The sequence below is a fragment of the Canis aureus genome, chromosome 6 (genome assembly GCF_053574225.1).
Source record: "Canis aureus isolate CA01 chromosome 6, VMU_Caureus_v.1.0, whole genome shotgun sequence".
Classification (NCBI taxonomy): Eukaryota; Metazoa; Chordata; class Mammalia; order Carnivora; family Canidae; genus Canis; species Canis aureus.
This window is the reverse complement of record NC_135616.1, coordinates 37,766,343-37,786,073: the sequence shown is the minus strand read 5'-3', so window position 1 is coordinate 37,786,073 and position 19,731 is coordinate 37,766,343. Positions and strand designations below refer to the sequence as shown.

The window sequence follows — 19,731 nt, the reverse complement described above, 5'->3', positions numbered from 1 at the left end:
CTAACTGAGCCGCCAGGTGCCCCCAGAGGGGTTTTTATTATTTAAAATTTTTTTTATTTATTCATGAGAGATACAGAGAGAGAGAGGCAGAGACACAGGCAGAGGGAGAAGCAGGCTCCACGCAGGGAGGGAGCCCGACATGGGACTCGATCCCGGGTCTCCAGGATCACACCCTGGGCTGAAGGCAGGCACTAAACCGCTGAGCCACCCAGGGATCCCCCCCTAAAAACTTTTAAGTAATCTACACACAACATGGAACTCTGAACCCACAAACCGAAGATCAAGAACCTCCAAACTGGAGTTCCAGACTGAGCCAGGAGTTGCCGCAACAGGCAGGGCTTATTTTGGAAGCAGGAGTTTCATCATTTCAAGTGTTGAGATGATGAACTTTTCTGATGTTTCATTTGGAGCCTAAGGACAGGCCTTGTTCCTTTTTTTTTTTAAGTTTTTTTTTTTTTTTTAAGATTTTATTTATTTACTCATAGAGACAGAGAGAGAGAGAGAGGCAGAGACACAGGCAGAGGGAGAAGCAGGCTCCATGGAGGGAGCCTGATGTGGGACTCGATCCAGAGTCTCCAGGATCACGCCCTGGGCTGCAGGCGGCGCTAAACCACTGCGCCACCGGGGCTACCCAGGCCTTGTTCCTTTTGATTCCCCCATTCTTCCTGCTGCCACGGGCATCTGAGCCTTGCTCCCAGGAGAGGCAAGTGTCCTTAGAGCCTGAGAAACCCCAACCTGGGAATGTAGGACTAGGACTAGGTAAAATTTGAAACTTTGGAGTTGGGGGTGCTGTACCCCTCTCCTCTCACTGACCGGCTTTATCAGAGGTTGTGAGGGAAGAAGGATGTCAAGAGTATTATCCTTTCCCCCCAAATCAAAACTGTGTTTTGCCTGGCTGACTCTTCTCCAGCCACAGGTGCATTGGTGGGGATGGGCTTGCCAGCCACCAGGGGCAGCATTTCTGGGCATCCGGCTGTCCATCTGTGCCTTTTGGCCGAGTCCTCCAGCACCACAGAGCAGCCCAGCACCATGCTCAGGTATGACATCTGCCACCCGGGGCTCTTTAAGGACAAGGATCACGAGGGGTCACCGAGGTCCAGACCCACGTGACGTCAGGGCAGGGATGTGTGTGGCTCTGTGCCAGGAAAAAGGAGTTCCACAGACAAGGAGGACCCAAATGATCGCAGATCAGAAAGAACTAGACTGGCTCCGGCCCCTTTTATTATAAAATGACTCCAAATCTGGTAAAAAAACAAAACAAAAAAAAGATTCTGGATGCCCCCTGTACACCTGCCATGCCCCCAACCCACCAAGTTGCTGCCTCAGGCACCTGCACAAACAGGACTCAGATGCGAAGTTCCCCAGCCAGGAGGGCCCTGTACCGGGCAGGTGTGAGGGGCAGGTAGGCACCCCCAGCCTGGTCCAGAATGTACAGGGGGTCAGACAGTGCGTTCGGGTTAAAGCCCTCCTTCGTCATCCGCATCTTCTGCTGCTTGAAGGTCTCTGTAGTGGCCAGAGACTCCTGAAGAAGGACAGCAAGAGGAGTTGAGGGAAGACATGTTCTGCCCAGGTGCTTCAGATGAACCACCTGGATTTTTTCAGGGGGCAGGGGAAAGGAGGTACGAGGTCAGGGGTTAGGGGAAGGGGTGGCAGGGAAGAGGAGCCTCGCCTAAAGGAGGGCAGAGGCATGCATGTCCAGGAGGGAGAGTGTTCTGTGAGGATCCCTGTGTGGGTTTGGGGATTGGGGACTAGCAACTGCGGCAGATATGAGGGGTGGGGGGGCAGGTGCAGCTGATCACCTGGAGCCTGAGGAATCGAGGCCAGGCATACGGTGGCAAATTCTCAGAAACATGGGCGTAGAGTTGTGCAAGGTCCAACGGTTGGGGGGCGCGCAGCACCAGGGCTGCCATCCCAGCTCTGCCTTCATGCCCTGATGGTGGGGGGGAGGTCAGCAGCTGTGCCCAAGGAATGCCAGGATGGGGAGCCAGCTTCCCCCACCTCCCCTGTACCCACACCTGGCACGGTGACTCCGTAGACGTTCACCTCCTGGAGAAAATCCAGGCCCTCCAAGGCCTCCGCTACCTCAGTGGTGGCCACATTCTCCCCTTTCCACCTACAAGACGACAGAGGTTCTGAGACCTACAAGGCACTGGAGGGAGGATAGATGGGAGTGCCAGATGCTCACTGGCCACAGGTGCTGAGGAGGTCTGAGAGGACAGGTCTGGCTCTGGGTGGGACTTAGGGAGTTAGGGTTAGGGACTTTGGGTCACAGGGATGGGATGCCTGGGAACGGACTTAGAAAGTCAGATACCTGAAGGTATCTCCGGTACGATCGTGGAAGCGGAGAAAACCCTGGTCATCGCAGACCAGCAGGTCCCCAGTGTTGAAGAAAACATCCCCAGGCCGGAAGACATTCTTCAGCAGCTTTCCCAGGGCCAGCTCTGGCCCCCCAGCATAGCCCAGGAATGGGGACTGCTGGCTTACTGGGGCCACCAGCAGCCCCGGCTCACCTGGCAGAGTCACTGGGGTCAGGCTGCTTTCTGCCTCACCCCACTGTCCAGTCCCCACCCTCCTTTGCTGGCTGTGCCCCTCCTCCACCCCCATCCCCAGGCACAAACCTGGACATGTGGCCACGCAGTGCCCCTGGGCATCCCGAATCGGCTTCCCTGTGGTGACATCATAGCGAATCAAAGAGAAGGGGAAGACATGCTAGGGGAAGGGAGACCCAGCACAGGGTCATTTCAGAGGCATGAGCCCCTCCCTGCTCCCCACCTCCGGGGGGACCCCAGGTTCTTTCCCACCCTCCCTTACTTTGTAAAGCCAGGAGGCACGTCCCACAGCACCCAGTTCTCCTGTGTAGTTGAAAGTAGCGATGTTGCCCTCTGTGAGTCCATATGTCTCCAGCACCTGAACAGGCCCAAAGCGCCGCACGAAGCGCTCCCAGGTGTCCGGACGCAGCCCACTGCCCACAGCCAGCCGGACCTTGTGGCCTCGTTCTGCCTTGCTCTGAGATGAGGGGAGACGGGCAGAAGGTTCCATGCTGTGATGCCAGCTCCTGAGACTGCTGTCCTGTATCCCACCCCAAGGCCCCTTCCGCTCTGGCCTCGCTCCTCACCCTGCCCTGCTGTTCCTTCCCCCCAGACAACTGTCTCCCAGTGTCCCATGACCTGCCCGTGACCTGAGCACACGCACTGGGGGCTGGTTGACAAGGTATCGGCACAGCTCCCCAATGTACTGGAACACTGTCACCCTGTGCTGCTGGCAATCCTCCCAAAACTGACCAGCAGAGAACTTAGACTTCAGCACCACCGTGGCCCCTGCCAGAAATGGGGGAGGACAGGCAGGAAGGTGAGGTTCTGGGCTGTGGGGACACCCCAACCCCCTCCTTCCCAGGGGAGGCCCTGCTGTGACAATCAAACACAGGGCCAGCTTCCTTTCCCACCTGCCTGGAGAGGTTAATGCCCTTTCCCTGCTTCTCATCCACACACAGTCCATGCTCTTCTCCAGCCACAGCCCTTCCCCACCGCCCCCTGGGGTCTGGAGTTCTGTGAATGGCCTCCCTACTGGTTCGGGACTGATGCTCCTCCATGGTACCAGGAGCTCTTGGAGAGGTGGCCCCCTCCCCCTTCTTCAGGATTCTCTAGCTGAAGGACTCAGGAAGCATTCCCCAGGTGAGCATACCAGAGTAGGTACTTAAACGTTCACTAGAAAAACACTTGCTGGAGGACTACAGTGGGGGAGGGCTGGGGTGGGAGTCAGGGAGACTGACCAATGCCCAAGCAGCCCACGATGCCCAACAGGGAGCCAGACATGTGGTAGAGTGGGAGGGCAAGGTAGATGACATCTTCCGGGAAGGCACCGCACAGCTGGTAGAACCCCTGGCACTGCAGAACCTTCAGATGGCTGATCCGAGCAGCCTTTGGGAGGCCTGTGGGGGGCGGGGGGGCGAGATCCCGGGAAGGGTCTGAGATTCAGGCCCTGCCTCCCTCTGCTCCTCCTGAGGTTCCCACAGAAAGAGGCAGAGGCGAGGCTGAAGCTGAGAAGGGAGGCCAAGCTGTCCTGGAAACGTGGGAAGTTCAGGGACGTGGAGAAATGAGCGGGATCGGAGAGACCAGCGACCTGGAGCGGCTTGGAAACTGAGGCTGGCCCTCTGCTTTCCTCTGCCTTAGTCTCTGGGAGGGAAGCATGGTGTCCAGTGCTCACCCGTAGTGCCAGAAGTGAAGATGTACAGGCACGTGTCCATTATGCTCTGGGGGGCGGATAGGTACCCCGGCACTGGCTCATCCACTTCAGCCGAGGCCTCGGCCAGGAAATCGCTGATTCCGACACGATGGGCTTCAGGGCCTACAGCCCAAAGATGGAGCCCCATGGCTCTCAGGGCCGGCAGGTCAGGCTCCAGGGACTCCAGGAACTCTGGATGGGGTGCGAAGGCCTGGCTGGGCGGCCCAGAAGGCTTCTCCACCCCTGCCGATTTACGCCTCCCTTGCCCCTCCCGCCACCTCACTGCTGTCCGGCGAGGGGAAGAGTGTGAACATCCCATCACCGTTCTCGGAACCAAAGACCCGCCTCCATCACTTCGCAAACCCAAAGGCTGGCAACCCCAAGGACCCTTTCCGGCCTTCTTCCGAGGCCGGCCGGCCCGCGGCCTCACCTGGCGCCAGGACCAGAGCGCGCGCGCCGCAGCTGCGGAGGCAGTGCAGGAGGGGACCCCGGCGCAGGGCGGCGGGCACAAAGGCCGTGCGCAGGCCCGCCTTGGCCAGCCCGAACCAGAGCCACAGGAACTCGGGGCAGGCGGGCAGGAGCAGCGCCACGGTAGCCCCGGGTGCCAGGGGGGCCGCGGCCTGCTCGTCCCCCGCACCGCCGCCCAGCCCCGCGTCCCCGCCCCGCGCCCGCAGGAAAGCGCGCGCAGCCCGGTTGCTCTCGCGCTCGGCCTCCGCGTAGCTGAAGCGCCGCGCGCCGTGAATGAGGAAGACGTGCGCGGGGCGCTCCCGGGCGAGCTGCGCCAGGCGCCAGGCCAGGCTGCAGCCCCCCTCCGGGCCCCCGGGGTCGGCGGCGGCCGCGGCCAGGGCGCGCTTTCGGAGAGCCCGTTTGCAGCGGAGGGCGCGCAGCGCGAAGGCGAAGTCCGCCGCGAACCAGCGCAGCCGCGGCCCGAGGTGCAGCTTCCACACGAGCAGCAGCAGCGGCAGCAGGAGCAGCGGCAGCAGCAGGAGGGCGGCCATAGTACCCCCGTCGTGAGCCCGAGGTTCCCTTCCTAGATCTGGGGCCGCTAGCCTCTGCCCCGGGAGCGCGCGTGCGCCGGCACACGCCCCTTCCCAGCCGGCCCCCCCCCGCCCCCTTCCCTCTCCCGGCGGGGCGGGGGCGGCTCCCCCACCGCTGCGCTCCGCCCAGAGAGCGCCCAGACAGCCGGCGGCCCCCGCCCTTCCAGGCCCGCACTCAGGTTTACTCCCCAGGAGGCCACCGCTCACTCCCGAGAAAGTCGAAAGTCGCCAGCAAAGCGCCAGCGGGCCTGCCGCCAGGTCCCTGCCCCCCCTGCAGCTTCGGCGGCAGCCCCAGGGGACGGGCGGGGACCCTGACCCGCGGTTCCGGAGGGGCGCCGGCTGAGGCCCCTCCCTCTGGGCAAGGGCGCAAGAACTGGGGCCAGCCAGGGAGTGCTTTCCATTCTGGTTTTAATTGGGGCAGAGGGGGCGGGAAGGGGAGAGGAAGAAGCCTCCAGAGAAGGGTCGTGGGTCGTAGGTCGTAGGTCGCAGGCCGCCTCCCCAGTCCCGAGGGCACCACCCAGCCTCCGGGGCAGCCCAGGGGACGGCAAGTGGCCAGACAGCAACGAGGAAGGTCCTTGTCGCTGGTAACTCCACTGTCCCCACCAGGCCCACTTCCATCCTTCAGAATCCGAGATGGGGGCATCCTTGACGCACTAGCAGTCCTCCAGTAGGTGGTAAGCACACAGACCTAAAATGGACTACATACTCACTTTTGTTGGAGGCCTCTAGTTTCTTCAGAGGAATGGGGAGGAAGAGAGTTCAATTAAAGGGAGATGGGTGCCTGCACAGGTCAGTGCCTGGCCCAAGGCCCCAAGGACAGCAGGAAGGCCGGTCAGGTGGGGGGCAGCGAAGCCAGAGCCCCTCCTGTCCCAGATAAGGGGGTGTGCAGGGAGGACAAGAGTAAGTTCCAAGGCCACCTGAGTGCACCAGGAAGTGCAGATGGGCCAATTCTGGCATGTTTTATTGTCATTTAAAAACTTTTAAAATGCGATTATCTCTGCCAAAAAACAAAACCAAAACAAAAAAGACAGAACCAAGGAAGCAGGACCATCTGATAGTTCTGTGGCCTGGGGGGTGGGGCTCCAGCCTCCCTCTCCCCTCATCCCGTGCCCAGGAAAGGGCAGTTGCACCACGTCGCTGAAGAAATGCCCATCTCACACTGGAAGATGGAGAGCAAATCAAGGCGAGATGGTGAACATGGGAAGGGGTGTCCACACTGTCTTCTCTCCCATCCTCTCTAACCAGCAGCTCCACCTGCCATTCCTCTTCTCTTTGGGAGGGGCAGGAGGGGCAGGGGCTGAGGACCTGCACCAGCCCAGATCTCACACAGCCTCTACTAGCTTCAGTGGGACCCGAGTTGGTGGGAGCAGCAGTGTGATGGGGCTGGGGGGTCCCTGGACAGGAGGGGACTGGGGCTGCATGGCAGCTTCTCAGGCTGAGCCAAGGAAGAAGCTCATCCCTCCCACCAGTGAGCCTTGGGCAGGGGCAGAGGGTATTTACCCACTATCTCCCCAGCCCTCATTAACCTCTGATTCACCAAGGAGGGGAGGGCAGTCCAACTGGGGGTGGGATGGGGAAATCGGGGCTTCAGTCACTGTCAGACCCCACTGCAGAGGAGCCTTTCCGTTTCCGCTTGGTGGGCTTCGGTTTTGTGTCTTCTTCCTCCTGAAAGAGGTGAAGGGAGGGGGTCAGTCATCAGCCTGAGCAGCTGCTGGATCCAGCCCCACCTGCTGCCGTGCAGAAGTGAGGGCTCTCACCGAGGCACTGCTAGAGCCTGACTCTTCCTCGGCATTGGGGGGCTGGGTGGCATTCTTCCGACTGCGGGGGCTGGACAGAGCTGCTTTCCTCCGGCTCTTGGGTGGCTTGGTGGATGAGTCCTCATATTCCTCAGCCAGAGAAAAGAGATCGCTGAACCTGAGGGAAAGAACATGCCCTCACATTCCTCCCAGGCTCTTCTCTGTCCCCTGCAGGGTGGGTTCTACTTCTCTTCAACCCCATCCTCCTCTCCAGCAGGGCCCCTCTCCTAGGCCTCCCAAGGCTTCCCAGGCCATAAGTGCCAGAAGCCTTACTTCATCTTGTGGGCCTCATCACAGCTAGCCTGGACGTGCTGCAGGGCCTGGAGAATCGGAGTCTGGCTAAAAACTAGAGGGAAAGAAGGCCTGTGAGAAGTGGCAGAGCCCCCTCAGCTCTTGGCCCCTGCCCCACCCCCCCCCGCCTCCAGGACTGGTCTGAGCCGGAGTAGCACTAGGGGCATGGTACATACAGTTCTGTTTGGTGTTGGTCAGGTTGAGACGCAGGTTGTCCAAGTGCTCAAGGATCTGCTCCAGAGTCAGCTGGGCCAGCTTGCTGCTGGAGCTCCTCAGGCTGCAGGGAAGGCACCCAGCCAGAGCCTGAGCCCCAGAGCAGGGCTGAGGCAGTGTATGCCACCCTCCCGACCAGGGTCCCTCCTGAAGGTGGGCACAGCCCAGACAAGGAAGGGTAGGGTGGAACAGGACCCACCACTGGGCACTAGGAAAGGAGGGGAAAGGCTGGGGTGGGCTTGTACACCAGGCAGCGTCAGACCACTAGGTGTCACCCACGAACCAAGAAAGACCAGCCCTGGCACTGGCCTGTGGATGTGGGCAGCCCCCACGGGGCCCAAGGCCCACCTCTGCCTCTTGCGGGGGAGGCTGTTGTTCTTGATGAGCAGGGACTTGATGTGCTCAGCCAGCAGCTCATCATGCTTCATGCACCAGTGCCTCAGGATGCTGGTGGTGAACTGGTCGTCGGGGTGGCAGGGTCTGCTCAATACCATCTTCACCATTTCCTCACTTGGCCTGGGGAGCATGAGAGGGGAGGAGGGTCCCCTGCTCACACAGCTGACCTGAGGGTCCCTTGGTTACTCCCACCTGCTTACTCCCCAACCTGAGTTGCCGTAGCCTCCTGCTCTCACACCCTCTCCCCTCTTCTCCTGGGGCCAAGGAATGCTGGTTTCAGCCTTAGCTGAAGCCAGGAGGCAGAAGGGATTCTTGGGTTCCTGCTGTCATAGCTGGCATGCACACTGGGGAGGTGGCTCACCAACGCTCCCTCACCTTGCCCAGAACAGTCAGGAAATGGGCCAGGGTGGTAAAAGGACTGAAGTCTGCAGCCTGAGAAGGCACAGGGAAGGGGACTGGTAAGACACTGCCCTGAGCCCGCCCACTTCCTTCAGGAAGTTCTGTGCCACTTTCTGCACCAATGCCTGACACACTGAGGTGGGAGGGAGGCAGGAAGGTAGGAAGGAAAGGTGCACAGTCGCTGCCCTGCTCATCTAGGCTATTGGAAAAGTGCCGTTCCCCCTGCAGGCCCCACCCTTGTAGTCCCCACAGCCTCAGGGGCCTCAGGGGCCTCAGCAGAGGAGGGGTGGGGAGCAGGAAAGCCGGATATCCGTCCATGCACCCCACCCCTCCTCCCAGGGCTGGGGCAGGGGGCAGGGAGGTAAAGTCCAGAGGAAGCCCACATCCCAGGGGAGCTGCTAGTTTGTAAATCACTGGGGGGAGGGGCAGGATAAGCAGATGTCCCCAGTAGGAAAAACCCTGGCCAGCCCCCAGCCGGAGCAGCAGTGTCAGAGCCCCAGGATGCTCCTCTCTGGGAGGCTGTGACCCGGAACTAGAATCTCAAAGTAGAACTCACTTCTCTCTTCGGAGCTGAAGCAGCAGGCAGGACAGGGCCTCCGGATGCTCTGTGGGGGAAGGCAGAGGCTGCTCAGAGGGCTGTGTAGCTCCAGGAAAAGTCGGTACCTCTCCCACCCCCTAGTCAACAGCCACTCGGAGGAATGGACAGTCTTCCCTAAGGGGCCTGGACCGTCCCCTGCGTCCAGAAACTCCCGAGGCTGTGCCTGCTCAGAGCGGGCTTGCAGGGCTCAGGTGGAGAGCCCAAGGGACTGACTGCAGGAATGGAGGGTCAGCAGTGGGTCTGCTCACCCAGGAGCCAAGGGGCCCAGCCTTGCCCCAGAGGGCCTGGGACTGTCCTTCTCCCAGTTCTCCCTGCTCCCAGCCCTACTCACCTTTGTATTTGAGATGCTGCAGGATGGGGATTATGGTCTCCAGGGGGATGTTGTGGGCCAGAAAGAGCTGCCAGGCACAGTACTGCTCAAAGGTCTCCCAGTCCAGGCTCTGGACTGCAGGGGACAGAGAAGGGCAGGCGTGCTCGCTCACGGGAGTGTGCTAGGCTCTCCTCTCTCCTACACACACCTACACACACACAGGGCTAATCCACAGACCAGCAGCAACCCAAGCAGGCAGGTACACAGGTGTGGTACACAGGTGGTGACAGTGATCCTAACACCACAAGGGCTCTCCCTTTCCATACTGTTATTTTCAAAGACTTCATGTGGCTTCTATCGTCCCACCAGCCCTGAGGTGGGAAGGCTACAGCTTAAGCAAGAGTCGAACCCATAGATACCAAGAGACCTCAGAGCAGGGCATCTACCCCACTCTCAGCCTCAGACCCAGGGCCTCAGGTCATGCCCCTGCCCCAGGGAGCAGGGCCTGCTCACTTACTGAGTATGTTGAGGACAGAGTCCTTTCGAAACATAACCAGGTTCCCCATCATCACGTGGCAGACCAACTCCTGGAGCTGAGGAGGAGGAGGAGGAAGGTCAAAGCCATTGCTTCTAAAAGCAGCCAGGAAGCCAGAAGGAGCAGCAGCAGGAGGGCTCCCATGGGGAAAAAACCAGAGGAAGGGAAAACCTAGTTCAAAGGCACAGGCAAGTCTCTGCAGGATGGAGAGGCTTGTGAAGAACAGCTGAAGGCCCCAGTGGGGCAAAAACAGTTAAGACTGTATGAGCGGTTTCCATGTCCTGACAGCAGGGGGAGAACGGGCAAATTGTCTAGCTGGCCATTGTCTGTGCCAGCCAGAGCCTGAGGAGGAGGGACAGGCTCTAGAAGGCTGAGCTCTGAACTCAGGTGTGGGCAGGAGGGAGGCAGAAAAAGAGGGCTCTTCTGTCCTAAGTGGGGCAAGTGAGTGGAGAGGAAGCGTAGACACAGAACCTCAGTTAGGAGAAATGCTGCAGCCTCCTGAGGCCCTATACATGGTGGGAAGGTCAATGGCCTGTTTTCACCCGGAGCCCTGGGGACAGATAGTTGAGAGCTTAAAAAAAAAACAAAACACCCCACCCTCCTCACTTTCCGTGTGGAACTGGAGTCCCTGCCTCCCTGGAGACCCATTTCCCTTCTAGCCCCCAGGCCTGAACCATGCACAGGTGCATACCCCACCCCCCCAGGCCCAGGCCTCCCAGGATGACAGCCCTTGGAGCACCTGTGCAGAGTCGATAACAGCCACGATCATGTTCAGCAGCTCACCACTCCGCAAAGTCTCATCTGGAAACTGGACAGAAAATGAGGGAAGGTGGGGAAAGAGTCCGTGGTGCACCCCTTGGTATGTACCTCCTAATCCCCTCCCCTTTCCTCCCACATGCTCAGGGGGTGTCTGGGTTAGCCAGACGTGGGATCCTAACACAAACACCTACACAAAGATCCACAGCTGTAAAGCCAGGACTGTGACCCTTCAAGAACCCAAATTTGCTATTTGTGTTCACAGCACGAAGAGTGTGTGAGCGTGCACGCGTCTCCGGGAAGAATGGGGAGCCATCTGGAGATAAAGATAGAATTGAGGAGGACTGGTTGATAGGTAAGTGCTGTGTGGCAGCAGTAACAAAATAAGCATTTTGGGACCCCTGGATGGCTCAGTGGTTGAGCTCTGATTCTGGAGTTCAGGAATTGAGTCCCACATCAGGCTCCCTGGGGGGGGAAGGGCTGCTTCTCCCTCTGCCAATGTCTCTGCTGCTCTCTCTCATGAATAGATAAATAAAATCTTAAAAAAAAAAAAAAAAAAAGCATTTGCATCTAATGTATATTAACTCCCAGCCAAGGAGAAAAGTGCACAGTGTGAGTGTTCAGGGTACATGAGGGCAGGCAGGATACCTTCCTGGGGAGACCCACCGACCAGGGAGGGAGTAGAGGATGAAAGTGCCCTATGATGGGCTCATACCCCACCCCCCTGCAGTATTTGGCTGAGACCACAGTTCCTCGGGTCAAACCCATACTCCCGTGCCCAGATATGCCTGTTCCCAGGGACTTTCACTAAGAAGAGTAAGGGCTGATACCCTGTCCGACGTCCCAGTCCCTAGAAAAGATAGTGAGTGAAGGTGGGAAGTGAGCATCGAGTCCCCACCACAAAGGCCTGGTCTTTGGGAACCACCAGAGAAACTGAGGGTGAGCACTGAAATGGCAAGAAGCCTGCAGTGTGTGAATGTGGTCTTGGTCGGGGGCTGAAGCTGAGAAGCCAAGTGTGGAGGCCCAGATCCCAGCTCATGCCACGAAGCACAGGATAGGAATTCTGGGGGTTTTAGATATTTTTTAAGCTTTGATGGGAGGGTGGGTAGGTAGGAGTGGTGAGAGAAAAAATGGCCTGCCGTGGCCAGCAGAGGTAGGTGAAGGAGGGTCAGGGTTGCACACAGAGAGAGGTGCAGTCTCGTGAGCCCACCCCACATAGCTGCACATGAGGGCAGGCAAGATGTGGCCTTGTCCCAGAGGGACTCCATCAGAGACACTGACCTCCGTGTAGATGGAGGGTGTTAGGTGGCACAGCAGTCGCACGTCATCCTCTTGGCAGGCCTTCATGTCCATCATTAAGCAGGTGTGCAGATCACCCAGCTGTGTGGCCTGGGCAAATGACTCGTACAGGTTCATCTTCCCAGCAGCGGCTTTGCTGCAATAGCAGGTAGGACTAAGCCAGCAGCCAGCCCCAGACATCCCCCAGGTAGGCCCTCCTTTACAATCCCTTTGTTGCCCCAGATGGATGCATTGGGTTCATCAGTCTCCTGGCCCTCCCCCCACCCCGCCCTCCCCTCCTTCCCCTATGCTCCAGACGCAGGGCTGACCACAGTTAATGAAGCTGCTAACTGGTGAGGGTTGAAAGCTACTTCTGCTTTCTGGGCTCTAAGCAATGAGGGCAACCATATACGGAAGCCCCCACCTCACATCCTGATCAAAACAACTCAAAAGGACTCAGAGGCCCAAATGTAAGAACTGAAACCATACCACTCCAAGAGGAAAACACAGGAGAAAATCTACATGACACCAAAACCACAGTACCAGGAGAAAAACTGGACTCTTCAAAATGTAAAGCTTCTGTGTTTCAAAGGATGCCATCAAGGAAGTGAAAAGACAACTCACAAAATGAGAAAATATTTGCAAATCTTGTTTCATAAAGGACTTGTATTCAGAATATATATATAAAAAACTCTTAAGGGATGCCTGGGTGGCTCAGCAGTTGAGCACCTGCCTTCGACCCAGGGCGTGATCCTGGAGTCCCGGGATGGAGTCCCACATCGGGCTCCTTGCATGGAGCCTGCTTCTTTCTCTGCCTCTCTCTCTCTCTCTCTCTCATGAATAAATAGAATCTTAAAAAAAAAAAAAAAAAAAACACTCTTAAAAATCAACAATAAAAGGATGAATAACTCCAATTAAGAAACAGAAGAGGAAGAGCACCTGGGTGGCTCAGCTCCTGACTTTAAGGTAATAGGATCGAGCCCCACACTGGCTCCATGCTTGGTAGGAGGTCTGCTTGAGACTCTCTCTCCCTCTGTGCATCCCCCTTGCACACTCTCCCTTTGCGTGTCCCTGATGCAAACACACAGTCTTCTCTCTCAAATAAATAAATAAATCTTAAAACAAAAACAGGGACGCCTGGGTGGCTCAGGGGTTAAGCATCTGCCTTTGGCTCGGGGTGTGATCCTAGAATCCCAGGATCGAGTCCCACGTTGGGCTCCCTGCATGGAGCCTGCTTTTCCCTCTGCCTGTGTCTGTGTCTCTCATGAATAAATAAATAAAATCTTAAAAAACAAAACAAAAAACTAGAAGATCTGAACAGACATTTCACCCAAGAAAATATGCAACTGACCAATGACAAGCACATGAAAAGACACTCAACATCATTAGCCACCAGGAAAATGCAAATCAAAACCACAACAAGACAGTACTTCACACCCAACAGGATGGCTATACTGAAAAAGCCAGACAATAACAAGTGCTGGGAAGCACGTGAAAAAATCAGAACTCTCCACGCTGCTGGTGGTTGCAGTTGCTTTGGTAAAGAGTTCAGCAGTTCCTCAAAGTTAAAGATGGAGCTACTGTTTGATGACAATTCCACTCTTAAGGTGTATATGCCCAGGAACACGGAAAACTCCTATCCAGGTAAAAATGTGAATGTGCATAGCAGCTCCTTTCACAACAGACAAAAAAGTGGAAACAAATCAAATGTCCATCAATGCGTGAACAGATAAATTGCAGGATCTAGACAATGGAGTGTTATTTGGTCATGAGAAAAAGTCCTGACACATGCTGCAGCAGGAGTAAACCTCAAAAACGTTACACCAAGTGATGAAAGCCAGTCATGAGAAACCACACACTGTACAATTCCATTTACATGAAATACACAGAAGTCAATCTATATAAAGACAGAAAGCAGATCCATGATTGACAGGGGTGAGGTGAGAGAATGAGAAGGTGATTGCTAAATGTGACTTGATTTTTCAGGCGGGTGATGAAGATGTTCTAATTTAGCCAGCAGCAATAATCATACAACTTTGCAAATATACTTTAAACCACTGAATTGTGGTTTTAAAGCTATTATTGGGGATCCCTGGGTGGTGCAGTGGTTTGGCGCCTGACTTTGGCCCAGGACGCGATCCTGGAGACCCGGGATCGAATCCCACATTGGGCTCCCGGTACATGGAGCCTGCTTCTCCCTCTGCCTATGTCTCTGCCTCTCTCTCTCTCTCTCTCTCTGTGTGTGACTATCATAAATAAATAAAAATTAAAAAATAAATAAATAAATAAAGCTATTATTAAAAAAATCCAGGGACGCTTGGGTAGCTCAGTGGTTAAGCATCTGTCTTTGGCTCCAGGTGTGATCCTGAAGTCCTGGGATTGAGTCCCATATCGGGCTCCCTGCATGGAGCCTGCTTCTCCCTCTGCCTATGTCTCTGCATCTCTGTGTCTCTCATGAATAAATAAAATCTTAACAAACAAACAAACAAACAAACAAAAACCCCCAACAACACATGGAAAGGTCCCAGTGGTGGGGCAGGGCAGTCAGCACACATAGGAAAGGCTCTCCAGGACACCTGCTCCATGGGGAGATTGTACCCACCTGGCCCTCAGATAGTACAGCAGGTGGTAGCCAATCTTGGGCTGTTTCTGATAAAGCTCAGAGAGAAGATCCAGAAGCAGAGAGAAGCTGCTGTTGTCTTCCTGCATCTGGCACAGGTTCCTGGAGGTGGGAGATGGGAAGAAGGGAGCAGACCCTCCTGTGGAGCCTCAGCAGAGGCTTGGGCCTTCTGGAAAGGGGGTCCCATCACCCCAGGAGAGAGTATATGACTGCTGACAGGAAGGACAGATGGCCCAGCAGCTGGGTCCTTACCTAAATATTAGGTAGAGAGGCTTCCCCACAGACTCCTCCAGGGACCTGCAAAAGGTGGTAACATCTAAGATCCGTGAGTGGAGAAGACAGGCTGCAGGCAGACCTTATGGAGGCTGGATGCCAGAGTCCCCTTTCCTAAGCAAAGGGCAACTTCCTGCCGCCTCACAGGCTTGGTCACAGGGAAAGCAGGTTCCTAACATACACCACAGTCTAGGCTGTGACTCATTGAAAATGAGATTCCGGGGGCACCAGGCCGGCTCAGTTGGAGAAGCATACGACTCTTGATCTTGGGGTTTGGGTTTGAGCCCCCATGTTGGGTATAGAGATTACTTAAAAATAAAATCTTAAAAAAAAAAAAGAAAAATATAATTCCTGCCCCTCAGGGAGGGTCCAGGACAAGGGTCCAGTCCTATCTACGGTGCACATCCCTGCCCCACGCTCCACATTCAGCAGACAAAAATGAATCCTTGTTTAAGTAAATCAGCACATGAGAGATTAAGAACAAATGAAGAGGGGCACCTGGCTGGCTCAGGCAATGGAGCATGTGACTCCTGATCTCGGGGTCTGAGTTCAAGCCCCACACTGGGGTAGAGATTGCTTGAAAATAAAATTATTAAAAAAAAAAAGTGAAATGATTATTTCTCTCAAGTCCACAGCAAGATGTCTCCTGGACTAAGGCCCTAAGAACCCACTTCTGGCCCCTGGAGACCAGCAGGGGTCAGGAAAGATAAGCCTTACTCCTCAGTGATCTCCTCTGGTAACACCTCCCCTCGAAAGTGTGCCTTGAAGAGCTCCTGCAGGCAGGAAGCAAGGACGGACAGTTGCTCGGAGTCAAAGTCTTCCTGGTGGTGAGAAAGTGAGTGGCGTCACCACAGGACCTAGAGCCTCTACACAATATGCTTCCAACTCCAGGACCCACAAAGTGCTGCTCTGTAGTGGGGACCCATTGGGGGCAGGAGGGACAGGAAGGAAGGAGCCAGCTGCCTGGGCGTGGAGGGAAATCTGCACAGGGTAGGCTGGGCTGCTTCCTCCTGGGGGTGGGGAACCTCCTCACCTCTAGGACCTGGTCCACGATTTCCTGCATGACCTCACACTGGGCCTCAGTGTCACTGTCATATGGGATGGAGAGGAAACATCAGAGATGTAAATGGCAGCTGAGGGCAGGACACACGCCCAACACAACCCACTCACAGACAAAACAAAGGAGCTCTGTGTGAATCTAGGCTTGGGTAGGGGAGGCTTTAGGCCAGAATTTGGGGCTCCCCCGGCAGAGGCCCTAAGAGCAGGGAAATCTCCACTATCCTGCTTTGGTTCTCAGAAGCTGTAGAGTGTGATCTGGGTGCCCACTTGACCCAAACAGCAGAAGATACCCCCAGAGCCTCCAAAACCCCACCCTACCCTGGTCCTCCCACCACCCCACGCAGTAGCGGGCAGAAAGCCTGGGGCTGAGCCTCTTGAGGTAGAGGGCAGGAGCTGCACCCACCTCCCCTTCTGGAGCTGGAGCACTTTGTCCCTGAGGGACTCATCCAGTTGGTCAAGGTAAGGGGTGATATCAACCGGCTCCTCCACAACTGTCTCCTTGATAGGGTGGAAGCGAAACTCCCTCTTCTTTCCTGAAGGGAAAGATTCAGGACAGCAGTCTTTTGCCCAGACTCCAGCAACAGGGGTAGCGCCACATGCCGGCGGTGCAGAGAGCCCTCGGCATGTGCCCTGGACATGTGCATACTCAGCCTCAGGGACCACGGTTCCTCCTTCCCCTCCTGCTTCAGGGCTGAGGGTGGGGCTCTGCGCCCTGGACTCCCACCCACTAGCCCTGCTGACGAAATGAAGTCAGGGGGCTAAGGCAACAGAGAAGCTGCTCCAGCCACCCCCGGTCCTCTCGGGGCCAGGACCAGGGCTGCGCCCACCTCTGCTGCCCAGGTCTTCCTCATCGTCACTGAAGGCTGCCTCTGCGTTGTCGTAGCAACCCTCATCCTTGTCGGACATGTGGTTATCCATCTCCACAGAAACCGGTTCCTCAAGTTTGACTGGAAGGAGAGACAAGGCAATCTGAGGGTCTCCAGTGACCTAACATGCTGGGCTGGGGGTAGGGGACAGGGGCCTCTACAGAGTTCATGACCAAAATGGACTATGGACCCTGGAAAGACAGACATCTGGTCCTCACAACCTTCCACAACTCGCAGGGGAATCCTGTCAGGAACAAGAATGGTGTGGGACATGCCCACTGAGCTCCGCCTGCATCGGCAAGCAGATTGAGACCAGGGACAGCCCCAAGTGCTCTTCCCCTGAAAACCAAGCTGGGAAGCTCTGCTTGGCTTAAGCCTTACACCATAACAAAGAAAGACCTGTGTGTATCACTGGGAGCAAGACTTAAGACCCAGCATGACCACCTCTCATCGGGGCTCGGGGCCCGGGTATGAGAAGAGAGAAGAGCTGCAGGAAGTATGTAAGGCAAACACAGGTCCCACAAAAGCCTTCCCTATGGAGGAGAGGCTACTGAGAGAAGATACAGGAGCTGAGGAGCAGGTAAGATTGGATGGAGAGGGAGGACCAAAGAAGACAACACAGAAACACGTTAGAAAGTAGGGAATGACAACCTGGGACAGTCACGAAGGTAGAGAACCGCCCCAGGGTGACAGACATACAGCTCAGGCTGAGCGCCCTGGGTGTCTCCACGCCTCTTCTCAAACAGGTGACAGAATGGGAGGGCCCCATACCTTCCACGGGTGGGCTGGGCGAACTACAGAACTCAGGAAACTTCTCCCTCAGCATTGCCCGCAGCTCCTTATCCAATTTAGGATTGTCAAACAGAGGAGCCAAATGCCTAGTGGGGAACATGACAAAGGTCAACATCAGAGCTCCTCACTTCGGTTAGAGAGAAGTCTATGCCAACTAGTACGACTCAGACTCCTGGACTATGCTGGCAAGACAGAAATTCCTCTAGGAGTCATCCTAGCAGTCTGACACAGAGCCATACTTTCTGTACCACTCAAAAAAGGGTCAGCAAGGGGTATGACAGTATCAGAATGTGCCTGACCTAGTGACATATGAGAAAACAGCCTCCCCCGTCTATAGACACATAAAGTTCTTACGCCAAGACCCGTTTCTCCACAATGTGGTTGAGGGAGGAGAACACACCCTGTCGCACATGGCCCTCCAATGGTGGATAGAAGTTGGGAATGATCTGGAAGGGAAGAAAAGAAGAGAGAATAAGCACACAACACAGAGTGTTCTGCTGAAGTAGAGCTAAAAAGCTGCTTTGGTTCTGAAAAGGAAACACTGGGGAGGATGGCTGCAGAAAGGTCTGGAATATTCCTCACCATTTCAGGTTACTAAAATGGCTCATTCTTTCTAGACCTAGCTGTTCCTCAGAGAGACTGGATTCTACCTTAAGTCATTATCCCTGAGATCAAGAAAGACATGGAAAGACGTGGTAGGAATATGGAAGGGGAGCATTCATTAACCTGAGGGGCAGGACCTATGACCACAGCTGCTCCCATGACGAAGGGCACTTACGGGCCCATAAGGTGAAGGGACACACACTTACACGGCACATGAAGTCCAGGAGTGTGGCGGTGATAGCTGGGTGTGGCTTCATGGAGTGGTGCATGACCAGGATAGCTGGTTCTGGGGAAGGGGGAATTAAAGAGCCCCCACATCAGACAGTCCATTCCCAGTTCCATGAAACAAGGCATCAGTCGATACATAGGAATGGTTTGAGAGAGAGCTGTATCCCTACCCCCGATTCCCACTGACCAGACCCAAAAGCAGACAACTCCCGAAGCAGCTTCTAGCCCATATCTCCCCTGTCCCCAGAGGCTTGGACGAGGGAGGTGGTAGGAAAGCAACAACCCTCCCCCGCCCCGGAAGCCCAAGCCCAAGCTTTAGTGCAAAAGAGCAGGAGTGAGCCCTTGGCCTCACAAAAGCAATCTCCCTTCTACACCAAGGGAGCACTGGTGAGGAACTGCTCCCAGATATGTTGCCTCCCCTGACATGGCCGAGATTTACAACCACTGTTGCCGAGGCCAGGGCGGGGCCTAGGAGACAGAGGTGGTGCTGCCCAGGTCCAGTCACATACCTATGTTCATGATGCTATCCTTGTCTGGGCTAAAGAACAGCCAGTCGTAAAACAAAGCCAGCTTTGCATTGGAGGCAGCGACATTGGACTGGAAGAGAGATGAGAAAGGAGGGCTGGTTTCATCAAGCAGCTTCAGAAGCCCAAGGCAGACTCCAGACCCACTGTTGCTTATGTATGAAATAAGTTCAGGTCCTACTGAAACGGGTAGAGCCCCCCAGGGATGACAGGCACTCAAGTCTGCACATGAGTGTGAGTGGCCATGGTCTCACTGACCAGGGGGCCAAGGACTGACCTGAGTTTTCATACATCCCTGGCCTAGAAAATGAGACTGGGGGCCTAGCTGACACACCTCTGCGTTGCCCTGACACGCCTAGGCTGCCTTGGCTGGGCTCCCCAGGCACATTCCTGACTGAAAGACCCCTGAAGGACAGCCTGTTGTTATGTCTGAAACAGCACATTCCAAGGACCAGGTCAGAAGGCAGCTAGAGAACAGAGAGCAGACAGTGTGGAGTTTCCCACACAAGGAATAGGGAGAAAAGTGCTGGGAAGACATGGCTGCCCCCATGGAGTCCCTATGTTTGCAGAACTATCCAAAGTAGATGCTAAAAGGCTGCTAAGTGAGGGTCTCAGGAACACAGGCCCTGAATCTGAGGAAGGAGCCATCCCAGAGACATGACCACACATGGTTCTGAAAGCTAAAAGGAAAGACAGGGAGGCCTGAGAAATCTGGGCTTGGGGATCAGCAATAAAGGCAAGAGATGGGCCTGTTCAATCCCAAACACAGATGGGGAGTACCGAGTACTGTCCACTTCCAGAGACCCGGCTAGAGGCTAGACGAAGGCTGAGACATTCAGCAGGAAAAAAGTGAATGGATGGCCCATCGGGGTCAGGACGCCCAGAGCATCAGGAAGAAGCTTGGAAATAGGGGGATCTTAGAGTAAGGCCCTTCAC

At 55.8% G+C, this 19,731-nt stretch overlaps 2 protein-coding genes across 3 annotated transcripts in view; both read right to left on the bottom strand.

Moving 5' to 3' along the window:
* Positions 1-1,199: 1,199 nt before the first annotated feature.
* SLC27A3 (solute carrier family 27 member 3) lies at positions 1,200-5,219 on the bottom strand. Its single transcript, XM_077900734.1, has 10 exons — positions 4,652-5,219; positions 4,204-4,413; positions 3,770-3,928; positions 3,193-3,317; positions 2,812-3,006; positions 2,619-2,709; positions 2,312-2,510; positions 2,016-2,113; positions 1,800-1,930; positions 1,200-1,522 (listed from the first exon to the last, which is right to left on the bottom strand). Exons 1-10 carry the CDS (start codon positions 5,217-5,219, stop codon positions 1,346-1,348), a joined length of 1,953 nt encoding a protein of 650 aa, XP_077756860.1. The 3' UTR covers positions 1,200-1,345.
* A 430-nt stretch (positions 5,220-5,649) lies between these two features.
* INTS3 (integrator complex subunit 3) overlaps positions 5,650-19,731 on the bottom strand; it is a 39,437-nt gene continuing 25,355 nt past the window's right edge. Inside the window, exons 11-31 of one of the 2 annotated variants that reach the window (XR_013381534.1) lie at positions 18,781-18,868; positions 18,250-18,329; positions 17,795-17,886; positions 17,420-17,526; positions 16,610-16,729; positions 16,186-16,315; positions 15,757-15,811; positions 15,441-15,544; positions 14,703-14,747; positions 14,433-14,552; positions 11,834-11,987; positions 10,536-10,604; positions 9,779-9,854; positions 9,283-9,396; positions 8,910-8,958; positions 7,907-8,074; positions 7,522-7,622; positions 7,328-7,400; positions 7,016-7,172; positions 6,785-6,923; positions 5,650-5,946 (exon numbers count right to left, since the gene is read on the bottom strand). Coding sequence is in view for 1 of the 2 variants with exons in the window: in XM_077900733.1 (XP_077756859.1) it covers positions 6,846-6,923; positions 7,016-7,172; positions 7,328-7,400; positions 7,522-7,622; positions 7,907-8,074; positions 8,910-8,958; positions 9,283-9,396; positions 9,779-9,854; positions 10,536-10,604; positions 11,834-11,987; positions 14,433-14,552; positions 14,703-14,747; positions 15,441-15,544; positions 15,757-15,811; positions 16,186-16,315; positions 16,610-16,729; positions 17,420-17,526; positions 17,795-17,886; positions 18,250-18,329; positions 18,781-18,868 (1,980 nt within the window). In the remaining variant the exon portion in view is untranslated. Of the gene's footprint in view, positions 6,924-7,015; positions 7,173-7,327; positions 7,401-7,521; positions 7,623-7,906; positions 8,075-8,909; positions 8,959-9,282; positions 9,397-9,778; positions 9,855-10,535; positions 10,605-11,833; positions 11,988-14,432; positions 14,553-14,702; positions 14,748-15,440; positions 15,545-15,756; positions 15,812-16,185; positions 16,316-16,609; positions 16,730-17,419; positions 17,527-17,794; positions 17,887-18,249; positions 18,330-18,780; positions 18,869-19,731 lie in introns of both variants that reach the window. The other variant, XM_077900733.1, reaches the window with a different exon arrangement.